This window comes from Lemur catta, chromosome 5, assembly GCF_020740605.2.
Source record: "Lemur catta isolate mLemCat1 chromosome 5, mLemCat1.pri, whole genome shotgun sequence".
NCBI classification, from domain to species: Eukaryota; Metazoa; Chordata; class Mammalia; order Primates; family Lemuridae; genus Lemur; species Lemur catta.
Window position 1 is genome coordinate 45,906,138 of NC_059132.1, and position 18,319 is coordinate 45,924,456.

The 18,319-nt window shown below is 39.6% G+C and overlaps 1 protein-coding gene across 12 annotated transcripts in view; it reads left to right on the forward strand.

Moving 5' to 3' along the window:
* The window catches only part of MAK (male germ cell associated kinase), a 91,410-nt gene extending 73,091 nt beyond the window's left edge, over positions 1-18,319 (forward strand). For 8 of the 12 annotated variants that reach the window (XM_045551679.1, XM_045551681.1, XM_045551680.1 and 5 more), the window contains 4 exons: positions 3,515-3,663; positions 9,442-9,573; positions 14,051-14,170; positions 17,918-18,319. In XM_045551679.1, the coding sequence (XP_045407635.1) occupies positions 3,515-3,663; positions 9,442-9,573; positions 14,051-14,170; positions 17,918-18,063 (547 nt within the window). In that variant the 3' untranslated portion in view covers positions 18,064-18,319. Of the gene's footprint in view, positions 1-3,514; positions 3,664-9,441; positions 9,574-11,268; positions 11,344-14,050; positions 14,171-17,917 lie in introns of all 12 variants that reach the window. The other 4 variants (XM_045551688.1, XM_045551678.1, XM_045551677.1 and 1 more) reach the window with 4 other exon arrangements.

Here is an 18,319-nt window from a genome sequence, read left to right on the forward strand (position 1 = left end):
GGAAACTGTCCAGTAGCTGTTTGGCATGGCATAGTGCAGACTTGGGGGCACACATACCCTTGAAGATGCATGAAGAATCTCTAGGGGGTACATATGCTTGGATAATTCTTTGACAGTCAATTTCCAGATCCTCACATTTCATCCATACTCTTTCCTAAAATACATGAACTTGAGGAAAAGCCCACTTAATTCCTCTCCCACTTTAGGCAAGAAAGTCACATCTCTCAGCTATTTCAAATCTTACATGACACTAGAGATGCTAAACAAAGGGAGAAATCAGAAGACTGGTGCCTTTAACTGAAAAGGCTTTCTGTTGGAAAACCCTGCATTAGAAATAGGGCACAGTCATCTGCCCTTATCTGTGGTTTGGCTGTCCATGGTTTCAGTTACCTGCGGTACAGTTCAACTAGATATTTGGAGAGAGAGACAGAGACCATATTCACATAACTTATTACAGTGTATTGTTATGATTGTTCCATATTATTATTAGTTATTGAAGTTAATCTCTTACTGTGCCCAATTTATAAACTTCATCATAATTATGTAGGTACATATAGGAAAAGACAGTATATAGGACTTGGATATAGTGGATCCAAGATCCACTGGGGGTGTTAGAACACAGCCGCTGCAGGGAAGGGGGGCTGCTCTATCTTAGCCTGTGCTGGGAAGCATGTGAAGCACCAGGGGATAGTCATGCATATTGTTTTAAATGTACAAGAATGTTCTGTAGGACCATCTCATTTTTCAAAACTCATACATAAAAATCTTATATATTTTTTGAAGATTCAGAGTGTTTTATGGATAAGGTAGTTAAAACTTATTTTTATCAGGTCTTACCATGAAATACTCCAATTACAGTCAATCTTCACAATATGTCATCTTATAAAATATTTACTTTTTTCTATCTGCTATTAACAAGAAACAAGAAATAAATTTATTTACAATGAAAAATTATAGATGTCAACTTAAAGATGTGGAGGGAGTTACATAGTTTTTTAAAAAATAATTCTTTGGATCTAGGAGCAGAAGAGTTTGAAGACCATTGATACAGTGTTTGGACAACTTAAACTTTTTTTTAATTTAACTCATGTCATTCTAATTTCAGCAAAACTTTTATTTCTATATTTTTGAGGATGGTAGAAGTTTGAATTAAAACCTATAGTTAAAATCAGGGTTGTAGTCTATATGCCTGATTCTGGCAAGGGAACAATTGGCAAATCTCAATATCAATTGTCCCTTTTCTCTTGAAATTCTTTGGAACAACTATATGACAATGAATTTTTCATGTGGGTATTTCTTCCACATTTTTATTTTTCGGTATCTTTCAATGACCCTGTACAATTCTAGGCATATGGTTATTGTTATTATCAATATACTACCATCTGTTAAGCTCCTACGTAAACTTTATAATCTTCATACTCCAATAATAATATCTGCAGAATAGGACACTGAGACTCAGGTTGGGTAACTTGGCCAAGACAGATGAGGCTTAATTCAAATCCAGGTCTTTCTCTCGTCCACACAACATCACTTCTTCAACAATAGGAGCTCAAGGACTTGGTGAATTGAACAGACTCTGTTATTCCCTGCTCGGTCTCGGGCAGCCAGGGCTTCTCCATAAAGAATACAGAGTGCCAAATACTAACATGTAAACCTTTTATTTAATGTTTATCTTTTTTTAAAGTGAACAAAAGCAAGATATTTATACTTACATTTATACTTATATTTATACTCAGTGGCCATTTACTAAATACCTGGTTGGTATTAAGCCCGTCCTCAACCCATCAAATGTACAGCAGCAGAAATAAGACCTTCAGAGAACTATAACATGAGACAAGAGTGTGTATTTAGTGCCAGGAATGCAGGCGCTGCAAGGAGCTCTGGGAGTTCTGTCTGTGGGCAGAACATTCTGATGGGGAGAGGAAAGTCTTCAGACTGAGCAGTTTTGCGAATGGGGTAGACTTTCAGCCAGGGGTCTAATAGTGGGAAGGAAAGGGAAAGATGCCAGAGGTGGGCAGGGCTGTTTCCAATGAAGTGGATGTACCTGTGTCAGGAACTACCCCAAAGTGGGTGACCAGCAGTTCAAAGGGCCAACCAAGTTAGTGTCCATTTCCAAGGGGGTCGACTTGGTGAGTAGAATGTGGCAGTGTGAATTTCTAGGTGGTAACCGCAGATTCTTAGAGTTAAGACAGATGATGGGAGTTGGGTAGTACATTCTGGCCCCAGCAAATAAGGAAGCCCAGTTGGAGGGTGGTAGGGAGGTCAGTTGTGAAGAGCTCATTACAGCACACAGAAGAAGAGGCAGCAAAACAAGTTATAGCCCCATCCTCTGGTAGCGATGCTGCCTCGTGCACTGCTGCTTAGTTAAAACGGCCTCAGGAACGAGATAGAGCTAAGCCTAGAAGCTGAAAGTCCCCAGTTCCTAGACAGAAAAAGAGCTGGGGGAGGCAGGGACTGGGTGGCAGAGTCAATCTTAGTACTGACACCACTGAGCAGCCAGCCAGGTACTCAACCACAGGTTCTATACTGGGGAATGGGCATGGCTTGGCAAATACTTATTTTCTATGCATGTCACTAGCGTACTTGGAAATTTTACATGGAAGCTTTACGAGCCCTTCTTTCCCCGCTTCGGTTTTCTTAGCCCATCCAGCCATGCCCCAAACAACCTTACTGATTATAAGTTATGTTAGTTGACAGATGAAGATGGCTGTGATTGTCTTCCCTCTCAGTGCCCCAGCTTCACACTGCAGCAGTTACAGGAAAGATAGAAACATACGTTGTTAGGTCTGGAGCTGAAAGGGAGACACACGAAGCCTCAGGGGTAGCAAAGTGCCATTTATTTGAGCATCTGGGTGCAGATGGGTGGAGGCCAAAAAAATCATCCACCACGAGGAAGGGGAAAGCATTGGGTTTTATAGAGGGTTTTTCCAGGGGGAGTGAGGAACTGGGCCAGAACAGCCATTGTAATAAATGCTTTTTCAAATAACCAGTTTCTGGGACCCCTGCGTGGGTCTCATCTTATAGAGATAAGGGAGGGGGGTAGCTTCGTCCTTATCAGGGGGGACTTATAGAGATAAGGGAGGGGGGTAGCTTCGTCCTTATCAGGGGGGATAGGAATGCCGATGTCCCTGCAGCTGTCTGGTCTGGAGTTAGATTTACAACCTCCGGACTCTCCAGACTCCTGCGGCCTTTGTTTCACAGGCTTTATGATCACTATCTAAGTTTTCCATTAACCGCATTAAGTCCTATATATACTTTTCAGGTTCTCACCCTAAGCAAACCTAAAACTATACACAAGCAAATTGCTGCTCCGCTATAAAGCTTCCTGTCATGTACTGTCTGGTATCAGAAATGATTCTGTGCACTGCTTAATATCTACTGGGGGTAGAGGGGAGTTGTCATTTAGCCAGAGGACTCTGATGAAAACCATTGACTAGTTTGAAAAGACGCACAGAGGGTGGGTAAGAACTTCTCATTGTTCACGCTGTAATGCTCCCTCATGTTGACTTTCAAGGCTTCCTGAGTCAGTACCCTCAGGCTCCAACCACTCCCTAGGGGAAAACAAGAACTTACCTGCACCTCTTTCTCTAAAATCTGAATCTGAATTGTCAACTGCTTCAACAGCTAAACAGTACTACTTGAAACAATCAAGATACCTTCCAGGTAAGCAGAGAAAATAGATGGTTACTGCTAACTAGAGTATAGATAGGTCAGGCCCACGCATCCTGGAATCTCTGGAGAAAGGGCACCAGTGAAATAAAAAGTATAATCTCAATGCGCTTTGGTAGCTCAGCCTGTTGTCTGGATCTCCCGTTTCTGCTCTAGAAATGCATAGTAGCTAAAAATCAGGATTATGAATACGCTTCCAAAAAATACCACCCTCCCCCCTCAAAGCTATGCTGTTAGTAAATGCTAATAAATGTTATTGAAGCAATTCTGCATTCCCATCACAACTTTTTATAAAATGTAGAGTTTTAAATGCTGTTTCCTAAATGATCTGATGTAAGTTTCTAAAAGATCATTCTGCTGCTGGGCAGAGCATGCTAGGGGCTCGGGAGAGTCAGGGACTCTGGTCAAGAGGCCATCGCACATATCCAGATGGGAGAGGGCAGAGGCCTGTTCCAGAGTGGAAGCAGCAGAGATAGAATTGGGTAGAATCTAGACAGTTTTTGGTCATGGACCTGATAGAACTTGTGGACAGGCGAGCGGGGGTGATGGGAAAGAGTGGAAGGAATAGTGTCAGCTTCTGAGGCTTTGACTTGGCATCTGTGGATGGTGGTGACTTGGACTGAGATGGGGAAGAGCAGGAGAGCACAGGAGGGTGGAGGTAGAGAATCGAGAGGGGAGTTTGGGATGCCTGTTACATCTGACTTGATCTAACAGACACCTGGATATATGAATCTGGAGCTTGGGAGAAAGCTCTAGACAGACAGTGGGGAGTTTATGATGTGCCTTCAAATAACACTTTCTCCTCTAAATCCAATTAAAAAGAACATTTTTAGATTCAGTTTAATCTAAAAGGGAATCAATTTTTACATCATCATGTGTCTGTACAGATACATCTTTAGTCCAGTGAGGAGGAGGTGATCTTTTTATGGGCTTGCTCATTTTTAGCTTTCTAAATGCAGTGAGCAGGCCACTGGGTTTACCTGAGGAAGATTTGCTTTTTACAGCTAAGTCTGCAGAAGCGTGTTTGGGAAGGAGGGGTAAGGCAGATGAGCGGAAAGGTTGAGACTGGATCTATTAGCAAGAGATTGATATGTTAACACCTTTTCCTGTGTATGTTATAGGCAGCCATATAAATTTCAGTTCTAGGAATCCAGCTGGGACCCACTCCTGTTAGTAATTGGAGAGAGAAAAAAAAATGAAACTGAGTGAAGGGTTTAGAAATGAATGGGATAGAAAACAGAAGGCGTAGTGGGTGTGCAGGTTTAGCCACAGGTGTCAAGTCAAAATAAACTAACAGAGAGCAAATCAAGGCTTTAGGACTACACTCCTGTGCTGATTTGTAAGGAGGAAGACACTAAGGTATCTAAGCGAGGTTGAAGAGATTGGCATGAAGTTATCAAGGACAGAGCAAAAACTTTATAACCCTGAGTATTTGGAGATCTAAATAGGTTAAATATTAAGGTTTGTTTTGTTGTAAGCAAATTATTTAGGCTCTGTGGCAGCCGGGTGAGACATGGGAAACAGGCCTGAGAAAACATAGGTCATGAAATTAGAAAGATTGTGTACATCTGGATAGAGAAACAGAGGGAAGACTTTTATGTGTATCTCATTGGTAGCATATAGCAAATGAATTTACAAATGTCTTATTAAAATAGTTGGGGGGGTGAGGATGAAGAAATATAGATACGAGGAATAAGTTCTAGTATTTAGTAGTACAGTAGGAAAATAACAGTTAATAATTTATTGTATATTTCAAAATAGCTAGAAGAGATGAATTGTTCCAAATACATAGAAAAGATAAATGTTTGAGGTGATGGATATCCCAATTACCCTGACTTGATCATTCCACATTGCATACATGTGTCAGAATGTCACATGTACTCCAAAAATGGGTACAACTATGATATAGCAATTAAAAAATAAAATAAAATAAAAGGCAGGGGGGAGAGCCAGATTCTTGTGAGCCAAGGGATGGGGATTAGAAAATTCACCATACAGTAAAATTTTCACTAATGTAAGATATAAACATGGCATTTGCTAGTCTTTCTGTTTTGTCACTTTTTAAAAATTGGAAATATTTTGAATTTTTGGAAACCTACTGTTGACATTAAAGTCTCTATTCTTTCTTCCTCATAAGGTCAAATTTTCACCACTGTAATCTCTCCTGCAGTTTGAAAAACACTATTCTATTTGTGATATTATGCTATGATTCTGGAAAGTGAGGAAAAAATTTATTTATTCTAACTTTTTTCTACAGGAAATTATCATATTGTTACAATTATAGGGTGAGAAATTTGCCCACATATCTCTTTATAATCAGACTGTAGTAATTGCAGTCCTCACTTAAGCTGCTGCATCTTAGTTTGCCTTGAAGAGGAGCTTAGGAAAGGAACCTAACCGGTGTGGGATGCAGGGGGGCACTTAGCAGTGCTCCCTGCAGGTCTGTGCCTACATGGGTGTGAGTGCTTGCAGGAGGAGGAACGGGTAGTGCAGGGGAGGAGGGGGACGCCGAGGGACCTAAGTCCCTTAGGAAGGTGAGAGGAGTTGGAATCAAGTCTGTAATGGTTGGCGCACACTTTCGAAAGGGGCAAAATACCTGTGCTGTAATCTCTAGATACCAGCAGGTTTGTAATTTTCAGTGTTGAAACCCTAAGAGAGTTCTAATATGTCTGCAAGAGCAGGGAAGTAAGAAAGTTTCTAGGACATAGATTCATGGGAGATACTTTTCCCTGTTTAAAAAAAAAAAAAAAATCACTGAAACTTAGCAAATCACTATTTTTGTCTCACAGAAGTGAGCCCTCTGGTGGTAGGAAAGACACTATAGATTTTTGGCAAAGGGTAAATGGATCCAAAGCACCCTGTTTTCACAGTTCAGCTTCCTAACATGGTTTTCAAGAATACATTTCAGGGTCTCTGAGCCCTGTCCGATCATTTCTTTTTTAACTAGAAAGATCTAAAAAATTCGGCAAATTACTTGGGATCAGAGTATGGCTATAATTGACACTTTAAAGATGGACTCATAATTACAAAGAATTGTTTGAAACCTAAATGTGAGCCCTACTGTCTGTCACTCTATTGGCATTCTTTGTTTTGAAAATGACCCCTCTAGAGCCAGATGAGATTTGAAACTAGAATTGGGCTCAGGTCAGTCACTTGGACAAACATTTATTGAGCACTTATTGTGAACCAGCAATTGTTTAGAGGATAGAAACCCGAATAAGAAGAAATCTTTGACATTTGTTTGTGATCCATAGATATTTTTGTAATTGAATATCTTCAGGAATAAAAATAATTATCTGTGGGGGCCCTCTTTTTTACTCTGAAGCCAAGTATAAAAGGTCTTATTAAGCATGAACCTTTAGGATCATGGGAGCTCTAGAAATGTACCATATAACTGCAGGGCAACATGACATCATACTACAAGGACTGGCAGGTCGGTGACACTGGCCTTCAGGGAAAGAGACGCAAGAGTCATAGTTATTGACCTGCGACTGACCAGCTGTGTACTTGGAGCAAGACTTTGAGATTCTGTTTTCTGTTACTTACAATGGGACTACAGTCATCTATCAGCTCACCCTGTAAGCCTTAGGTACTTAATTATCACAAGGTAATTGCAAATAGAGTATGCAATGGAAATGCTACCAGGTGCCCTCTGGTCTCACCCTCTGCCCTTAGAATCAGGACTCCAAGCATGAATCGATGCCACTGCTGCTGGCTGGAAGAACAGCTTGCACAGAATCCTTCTCTCTTCCCATTTAGCTCTTACCATATTTCCTTCCACCCTGTTTATTCAACGTCCTGTGTCATTTCTCTCTTAGCCTCTTTTGCTGCATTTTAAATTTCTTAACACCATATACAAAGTCTTGCATGATCTGATCCTCCTCCCTTGTCCAGCTTCATTTTGTATCACTCCTTGTTCTTGCTTCATCCATGCTGACCACCTCTGAGGGCTTCCCAGTCTCAGCTCCTCTGCCTAAACTGTTGCTTCTCCCAGGAACACACCTCCCAGACCCTAACCATGATTCACATTTCAGCTTAAAATTGCTTTTTTGAAAGGAAGACTGGCTGAGTTGCTGCTGTTATTTGCCTGGTTAGCACCAGAGTCTTCCAGTTTGCACACTGCTAATTATATACTTAATTAATTATAACTATAAATGTCTCCCTTCTCATTAGATTATAGGAGACAAAAGGATAGGACCTGCTCTGTTTTGTTTACCACTTTTTGTCCAACGCCACACACACTGGCACATAGAAGGTGTTCAGTAAATATTTGCTAACTGACTTCTTGAGCAGTTATCCTCATATATTGATATATATCATTATAATATCAAATTATATTAATTTCTCCTTCTTCCGAACAGTGTTTGTTATATAGAAGGTACCCAATAAAAGCTTATAAACTAATAAATAATTTTAAATTCTAGGATGTATCTATTTCCAATAAAATTGGAATCTTTGTCGTAAAAAGACCTTGAATTAAACCAATTATCTTCAATAACATATACATTTATATTTAAATAAAGGGATACTGCCAAGGGCAACTGGCCTAACAAAATAACTTAAATATTCAGGGCCCATTCTTTATTGAACTGTATTTATGAAAACTGTGTTCTTAAAGAGATTTTTAATTTTTTCCCCCTACATTGCACTTTCTTTTTGGGTGAAGATGTTTTTAATGTGAGTAATTGCCACCTAGTACATCTTCCTTATTATCAGGTAATTGTCTATTATAGTTCAATTTGTAGGTGTTTTATTAGGGGAGTTATATCCTATAAGAAAGGGAAATTACTTGCCTGATGGAGGTTTTCCTTGGAGAACTGACAATGGGTAACTTGAGGCTCAGTCCTTCGGGTTTCAAAGTAAGGGATACTATTATATAGCTCATAAATGCGAAACCTTTCTAAGGAATTCAGCTTGTGAAAAGCAAAAGCTCATACTGCCTAGAAATAGTTCTAACTTCCTAAATTAATGGAGTCTTCAGTTTAGGTTCAGATATGGATTTCTATACTAACTAAAGAAAACACTATACATAGGACCTAAAGATGTAGACCGTGTGACGTCTTTAGCATCTCACAAGTTCAGTCAAATTTGTCAGTAAAAAGAAAACAAGCTCAAGAAGTTTTCAACTCTCTTAAAAAACAAGTTAAAAACAACCCCCTTTGACCACTAGTACCAAAGCCCAAGGCTGACTCAACATTTCACAAATGTCAGAAAATCACAAATAATTTAAACTGTCCTGTTTTCGAAGTACATTTCCAACACCTTCTCTCTGGTTCACATGTGATATACTATTTAGATTTTACTATGTCTATTATACAAGTAAGCATTGCAGATGGATCTGTAATATGTCCATTTTATAACTTCTCAGGTTTCCCTGAGTTCTTGTTAGTGTGTCTGTTTTTCCCACTACACCAAGGGTCTGGCCCAGAGCATACATTCAAAACAAGTGAGTGATGTGGAAATGTCATGTTTTTGAAAAAAAATTTTGTACCACTTCAATTTTTACAAGACATTTAGCAAGAACATCAAATTTTTATGATTATGTGTATTATAGAAAGTATCTTCTGTTTATAAAGTACATTGTGAGTATTCCAGGTAGGGCTTAGGATCATGTTAGGGTTCATCAAAAAGCACATATTTGCTACATTTTAACCTAAATTTATTGCCATTCTCCTGTCCAAGGTATTTCTAGTCTTTGAATGTATTACATATTTTTCCTTCAAGTTTATGATCACATCCTAACCTTTGAAATGACTGCTTTGTTCTTCTAAGGTGTAAATCCCAAGAACGTGTCCTTGATAGCCAGTGGAAAGGAGATAAACCCACACACTTGGTGTACTCAGTTATTTCCCAAGTCATTGGGACCCACTGGGGCAGAACTTGCTTTCAAAAGGAGTAATGCAGGTAATGCAGGAATACATTTAAAACCTAAATATACATTGTTTTCCTTTACAGATGTTTAAATATATTGCAGCTACCTTTTTCCAACCCAGATATGTGTGACCTGGAGGGGACACACAAAGGTTTTCCAGCTAATACTCGAGCACAGATAGTTTTAAGGGAATCATTTGCCAGATCCTCACCTTCCATCTGGGTCTTTTCCACATGGCTCTGCCTTAGCAAGGTGTCTCTATTCTACCTTTTTATTGTCACTGGCTACTACGGTGTGCTTCCTGTTTCCCCAAAACATAAAAATATCTGGGGTGCCAATCAAATGGAAAATCTTGATATGTTGATATCACTGTTGAGAAAGCAACTTTGATGACTGGAAACAAATCCTTTTTAAGCTCGTTTTCAGTTCTTAGCTTTCAGAAAATTGAAGGAGGACCTGAGTTGTTAGCCCACAGGCAATTAAAAATCATTTCTTATGACGTCACTGTATGACTTTTGGTCTGTAACTTTGAAGAGAGTTCAAAGAATGGAGTGGCAAAGCTGTAACAAAACCTCTTTCATTCCCAACTATTTATTTGTATTAACAAGGTTTCTCAGTGTTCCTGTCTCCAAAAATTAAGAAAAAAAGAGAAAAGAAATAGCACTGATGCTCAACCCTGTGTGATTATAGCAACAATTATTCATTTGTTGATAACGTGAACTACTTGAAAAAGTCCATCTTTCTCCTTAAGAGATGCATTTCCAAAAAAACTTACTTTTCATGTTTAGTAATCAGAATGTATAATATTCATCTTTTTGATTAATTATATATAATGAATCATTATAAATATAACTACATGCATTAAAAAGTATTTTAATATACTTAGGCTTATAAGAAATTTAAATGTTTTTCAATTTATACACATTTTTGACTGTTCAATTTAAGGACTTTTAAGCCTAAGATTGTATTTGGATAAAATTTAGAAGCTGAGGTATGAATAAAAATATAATTTAAGGAGAAAAGTAATTAATGTGAAATTTCCCAGTGTCAAAAAGGAACTCCTTCATGTATTTTTTATGTCAGTATTGGAGGGCATAAAGTCACTATGCTATTTAGATTCCATTGGCTATGTTTAAAGGAGAAATGCAATAGTTTTATTTTTAAAATGTCTATAATCACAATATGCCAAAATGACATCCTTTGCAACTGTTAAGTTTATGATTAAAAATTTTAGATATCAAATTAAAAGTCTGCGAAGAGAGGTTCCGAGTTTTTTTAAAAAATGTAGGTGGTATTGGATCAAAAAATTTGATGATTGCTGTTACAGCAAGTGAGCAGTCTAGTGAGGTATTCTGATATGACATTAACACAGTTGGACGTTTTACAAGTTTCCCAGGTTTTTTAAAGACAGCTTATCCATTTAATGGTGCTGAGGTGAGTCATATGCTGTAGCACTGTAATTTACTTATTTTTCCTTAGATATTTAAAAGTAATATTCACTGAGTCAACCAGTTATACAAATCCCTTTAAAGGACAGCAGGACAACTTTGAGTCTCAAGGGAATGTACGGTTGGCATCAGATGAAAGCTGTGACAACACGTGGGCACACTGTCTCATTTTAAGAGTTCTTTCTAGATCTTTTCATTAATCATCTAATTCCTTTTTTCCTCTGCTTTTCCTAAAATATTCTCCTTACTATTCATTCTTTCCATCTGCCTTCTCTTTAGAAGAAAGCATTATTAAACCAATCGAAAAACTATCATGCAATGAAAGTTTTCCTGAAAAATTAGAGGACCCACAAGGTAATTTCTGGGCATTAAATATAAGTACAACTTGCTCTTTGAATCTCTTGTCAAATTTTCTTCTCAACATTTGCCCCTGATCCTGACATAAAAGGCCAGGATGACCTGCTTTTAGAAGTCTGCTCAGGACTAGGAGAAAGGAAAGCACTCCATTTCATCAAGAACATCATTCTTCAGGCCGGGCGCGGTGGCTCACACCTGTAATCCTAGCCCTCTGGGAGGCTGAGGCGGGAGGATCGCTCGAGGTCAGGAGTTTGAGACCAGCCTGAGCGAGACCCCGTCTCTACTAAAAATAGAAATAAATTATCTGGACAACTAAAAATATATATAGAAAAAATTAGCTGGGCATGGTGGCGCAGCCTACTCAGGAGGCTGAGGCAGTAGGATCGCTTAAGCCCAGGAGTCTGAGGTTGCTGTGAGCTAGGCTGATGCCACGGCACTCACTCTAGCCCGGGCAACAAAGTGAGACTCTGTCTCAAAAAAAAACCAAAACATCATCCTTCAGTATTTGGGACTCTAAGAATAATTTGCTCTCAAAAAGCTACATGCTCATCTTCTTAAGTTAATTATGGCAATTTATAGAAGAAATCGAGCAAATAATTCTGAAAAGATTTAAAAGAAAAATTTTTCTAATTTTGTGATCAGTATTCCTGGAATTATTTTTATAAGTTCTGAAACTCATTTCTTATGCTTTAACAATCATTTAAAAAGAAAAGTTTAACTGGGTTAATAGAAATGATGGATTTCTTAGGGGTTCTAGGGACTTGGTGTCATCGGTTTGAACAGTGCTAACCACTGGCTCCAACCTAAAAATTGGCAGCTCATAAGGTACTTCAAGATATGACAAAATAATTTAAGAAGATTTAATTTTTTATTCATTTGTTTTAAGCACCTTTTTTTTCCAATAAGAAGCAGGATCACATAACTGATCGATGCATGGCTTTTAGAGTCTGACATATCCCCATTTTGTCACTAGCTTTTGTGGTTTTGGACAAGTTATTTAAGCTAGTTTTACCATTTATACAATAGAGAGAATAATACTTAGGTATTATTGTATAACCACACCTAAGATTTTTGTCACACACTGAGCATTTAATAAGTGTTTGCTCTGATGACAAGATGAGAGCAAGAGCCATGATCTGAAGCTGCTACTCAGCGTGATCACTGCTTTGAACTTCCTTTCAAAAAGTCTTCTGAAGTAAAGAACTGGTTAGAGATTCAGGAGTTCCTGAGGGGAGAAGGGTCAAACTAGGCAGCTGTACTTAGGCAAAATTCAGAAGGGTGGAAAGTTGTCTAGACTGATAGCATGTGCTTAGTGCATAAAATCCTTTAGGGCCCCATAAGTAATATTGCTCTTTGACATTTGTTGATTCGAGAGCAAACACTTGTGCCTAAGCCCCGTGAGAAACATCAGGGACACATAGCTCCAGACATGTGAACAAATAACACTGGGAAAAACACTGCAGTTGTAGCTGCCAACTGAATGGTTCTTTGAAACCATCAGGGCGATCAGAGCCCATTTTGCCTTCTGGTTGACAAGCCTGTCTCCTTTCCTGCATGGCTGGCTTCTTAACACTTGCGGCTTCCAGTTTGCTCCTAAACTCCCTGTGGTTTGTCCTCAGCCTGCCTCATGCCACTGAAGCAGCTTCTGCTAGATCCATCTGCCTCTCTCCTGTGTGCCCTTCCTGTGTTCCTCACACCCTGGATCTCTTCTGCTCCTCCTGCCATCCATCTATCTGTTCTCTCTGCTCCACAGGGTCCCTTTCTTTCCTTTCCCTTAATGAGGGGCTCCTTGGGGTCTATTCCTGCTCTTTGCACCTTCTGAGCTGCTCCTCCAAGTACAGCTCCATAACCTCCACATCCGGGTCATTGCCAGTCTCCTAGCCTGCCTACAGCACTCTGCATGACTTGAATATCCTCTGGGCACCGTGTCTTTCCTGAAACCTGATTCTCCTCTTGCTGTTCTTGGACAACCCACCCAGTCACCTAAGCTACAAACTTAGGGGTTCATGTTCCCCTCTTTCTCTGCTCAGTTCCCTTCGTCCCCATCCCCATGACGGCCTCAGCTCAGGCCCTCAGCCTCTCGTTTCAGCCAAAGCAGTGACCTCCTCACTGGTCTCCTGCCTTCAGATTTTCCCTCTTCAATCCATCCCTTTGCTGCCCCCAGATGGATCACTCACTAATAGTGATGATGATGGTGACAATGACAACGCTGATAGCTGATATTTAGAATACCAGATTCTATGCCAAGTGTTCTGCATAGTCTTATTCAGTCCATACAACAACCCTACGAGAACACCTAAAAACGAAGAAAGACACAGAGAGCCCTTCAGGGATGGGGGCTTTGTGGCAGGAAATATACCCCCATGTTAAGAACTGGGGTCACAAAAAAGCCTGGTGTGTTCAGAGTGAGATGAACATACCTAGGCCTTGTGTTCAGATTCTAGCTCAGTCCCTTATGACTTGTGAGAACTTAGGCAAGTTGTTTAACTTCAAAGAGCCACACGATGTGGATAATAATATGCATCTAAGAAGGTTGTTATGTGGATGGAATAACGATATCTGTAACAAGTGTAGCACAGTGCCTAGAACATAGTAGATGCTCAAAAAATAGTATTTAGAAGTAATAGAGGTAGTATTCAAAGTTACTCTATGGCGCCTTAAAATACTCACGTCCTGACTATGAAACTTTGTGATATGTCACTAGGAAATCTTGGAAGTTATGCTACTTACAATCAGTCAGGATATGTTCCTTCCTTTCTTAAAAAAGAAGTGGGGTCAGCTGGCCAGAGGAACCACTTGGCACCTCTCGGTGCGTCAGCTTCAGGTAAGAACAGCTTCAGATCGTTTTGGGGATTTCCGAGCGGAGAGGAGCTTTTCTCATTTTTAAGTTTGTACATTCACTTTTCCCGAGTGAAGACTTTTAAATTAGTCTCACCTACTGTGTAGTTGGCAAAATGTCCTGTTTTTCTTCCAGAAATGTGGTTCCAGAGTCTAATAATTGTAAGAAGAGCTCCCTCTCACTATGTGGTTCTTGTCTGCCAGGCACGATGTAAATGAAAGGCTCGATGGGATGTGGCGTTTAACCCTCACAGCCACCTGACCAGGTAGCTAGATCTCTCCTTTATGGATGAGGAAACTGACGTTAAGTAACTTACCTAAAGGTCACACAGCTACTGGAGCCAGGGTGGAAACTCGGTCGGTCCACTTCCAGTGAGTGTGCCGTACCGCACAGTGAGATGTGAGAAGATGCATCTTTCCGAGCTTTTGGCCCAGCCCCTGGCCCAGAATGAAAGCTTAATAAATGTTGACACTCTTGTAAGTTAACATGTGGTTTCTCTGCAGTTCCAATTTAGAGAATAGAAATTAACAGTGGCAGAACTTTCACACCCTGCCTTTTGCTTTGCAATAGGGTCAGGTGGTGAAAGGGTTTATCCCTCCACCTTCCGACCTACGGCGCAGTGTGTGCAGCTGTGTGCAGGGTCCACACTGGAATGAGGGTGGCGATGCTGTCTGTACTCGAGCCCACCAGATTTGACCGTGAATGTTCCCTACATTATTTTAGTCTGAAATAGATACCCTATGGAGGCACCTAAAATAATCTTAAAGGCAGATAATCCAAAGTTTGGTAAGACTCCTAATTGTAGTTTAATTTAAAAGTTGACTCTGAAAGTATTTGCACAGCCTATCCTAAACAGGATCTTACATTAAAACTCCTGATTAGAGTTGCCAATCTTTACTGTTTGTGCTATTGGAGCTAAAAATGGAAAAAAGCACTGGATTTCTTTAATTTTTTATTTCTTACCACAGTAAAACTGCTGAAAGCAAACAGTATTCAGTTACCTTATCTGTGAAAAGGACTGCTTCCTTCTCCTCTGCTGAAACAAAAATATAAGTAAACATTTTATGTACAGCAGTGGTTTTTATAAAGCCTCAAATATCTTAAGCCAGTCTTGCAATGACTCATTTGCCATGACTTAGCAGTTTTTTAATACAAAAACAGAAAATCATAATGTTTTAGATTATTTTGTTATATGGGTACCTACCTGCTCTTAGTAATTGAGAGTGGGTCTTATTAAAAATATTTTTGTAAGATATTAAAGACCTTTACGTGTTAATTATTCTGTTGGATTAGCACGCATCTTCCTGTTTTCATTTTTTTAAGTAAATGCTTTCTCATAACCTTTCATCTCTTCATTTACTCTGCTTATCAGATTTTCCTACAGACCATAATAGGAGGAGAGGTAAAAAAAAGAAGTAAATATTAATCACTCCCAAGTGGTCAAAGCAAATCCTTAGGAAAACACTGTTCTATAAGAGATGTCTTCCAGTCCTCCCACTTGGGTGACAGTTTCCCACAAGAAAATGAAACCAGGTCATTACCGTATTTACTCAACTATTTTCCCTTCCTTGCATAGTCTTTGCTTTTCTTTCTCATTCTCTTGTTGAGAAGGAAAATCAAATTAATGTCTTCCTCCCTCCCCATGTAATCTCTCCTCCCAAACCTGATATCTCCACATCCCCAGCTTTGAAAGTTACAACAAGGACTTCAAGGAGTGACTTCTATGTACAGCGCACCCTTTAGATGCGCGGGGCCTTGCTCCAAGCACTTGGTGTACATTAGCTCACGTAATCCTCCCAGGGCTCTATTGCAGATCAGCCCCATGTTACAGAAGTTTTAGATCTTGCAAAAAGTTACGTCATAATGGCATCATCGATTAAATCCATAGCTAGAGGCAAACTCCTTCCTTTAGCACACATTTTCTACAAGAAGTTAAATGCCCTTGAAAGGACAAATGCAGTTTTTAAAATAAACACATAGCAAGCATTGTGGAGCTCACTGCTCTGCTCTTGGGGGGTGGTGAGGTGTGGGGTGGTCCGACTAAGGCACAAAAGTATGTCTTGCCCTGCCACGAGATCTGGGCTCCTTTGTCAGCCATTAGATTCTTCACCAAAGGTGCTTGTGACCTAAAACCCTATTATTTCTAGGAAAGGACTCCTAAATCTCAACAGTACCACCTTCTTAGCAAAATGATTCCCTCTTCAAAGAAGTTTTACAAAATACTGGCCTGGACACAGTTTCATTTAAATGTGTTTAGCACTTGACTGAAGATATGTCATGACCTAAAAAAAGCTTCTCTTTTTTGTTACTCCCCAAACCCCTCACTTCTTACCCTAAGAGCCTCACCATTAGCTTAAGGCTGTGTTCCCTTTCCCCTTCTCTGAATTACCCAGGCTTTCTGCCTCTCTCTCTGCCCCTCACTCCCCTTGCGTGCTCTTCCCCGGCCCGCGGCACCATGTTGACGGGCAGCCCTGGAAAACATGGCGCCTTAACTGGCCCTTCTAGACACTTTGTCCCTGCCGTTAGGTAACTTTGTAATGGTCTTGACTTTGATAATTTTAATCCCAGTAAGAGTGGGATGAAATGACCTGTCAAACCACAGAGGAGAGAGCTCTTGTCTGCCCTGCCCTGACCAAACTAACCAGCAGCCAGGCGCCGTCTTACCCAGGGCATTTGCACATAATGCCTTGTTGGCTTAACATCGAGGTTTAGCAGCATATCAGGACCACAAGCTCACATAGTTCCTCCTACCTTCCAGTTTTATAGTGAAAGTATAAGAGAAACTGGGGGAACCATGCCAGTAAACGTGGTATAGCTGAGCTAAAGGTACAAAACAGTCAGATTCATTTCAGTATTGCCCCTTGAAGTTTAATCTAAGAATGGCAGCTCTACTACACAGTGTGGAAAGATATTTAAATTCCAAATGGAAAAATCAAACATCCCTCCTCAGATAGAATACATATGATACCGACCTCTCAATTTGGTGTGAGGAGGGCATGAGGGAGGGACGGAAGAAATCAAATTTCTCTGTGAAATGATTTACTGCATTGTCATTTGCAATGTTTAAGCAATTTTAGCTTATAAATCGTTCAGATAACGAATGTTTAACAAATTTTTAAAATTTTTACAGTCAAATGTATGACTAAAACAAGACTTGTGATTAAAGGTTTGGGATCCTAGAAATGGGTTACTGTTTTAGGGAGCTGTGTTATCACCCATAATTTTCCCAATGAAAAATGAAGTTTCTTCATTCTAAAAACCACATTTTCACTTTTCAAAAGAAATCTATTGTAGGACCCCATATGTATAGCTCCATGAAGCCAGAGTTTTATAGCTTCACAATTCCAAATACATTATTTACATGTAAACACTGTGTGATATTACAAAATCACTAACACTGTGGGTGTTGCCCATTGAATTTGAACCAAGAATTCGTCTTGGTCATCTTACTTGGTGTTGCTATCCAAATGGGAAATACTGGAAATATCAGCAGTGTCAGAACTACAAACTAGAAATATTGGCTCTTAAGCTACTGAAAATTCTACTAAGTGTCAACATAATACTATACTAGAATTTTGGGGCTTAAAATTTTAAAAATCTCAGAGACTACTGAATTAATCTTTTAAAGATAAATTCAAATTTTACCCAAAAAATGAGAGGATGAATTGCTTTATTTTGAATTTGACAATAAAAAATAATAAAATCCTAATACCTGGTTCTGATTTCTTTCAGAATATACCTGGAACACAAAAGCTGGTCGGGGGCAGTTTTCAGGACCTACTTACAATCCTACAGCAAAAAACCTAAATATGAACAGCACACAGCCGGTGCATGGGAGGACAGACTGGGTGGCCAAGTACGGCGGCCACCACCGGTAGGAGTCTCTGGTTGAAGTCCCACAGCATTGCTCCACAGAGTGTGTGCAAGTTCACTGGCCCTGGGAAATGTCTACAGATGTCTATTTCTACTGAGTTCTGGAAGAAATATGCAATAGTGGGTACTCTGAAGAGCAAAAATCATCTCCTATTTTGTTTCTTTCTGAGAAATGAAATGCATTTTCTTGGCATCATTGCTCACAGTGCTGATATATGAGTAGGACTTTACAAAGTATTGAATAAACTATTTGCCAAAGTA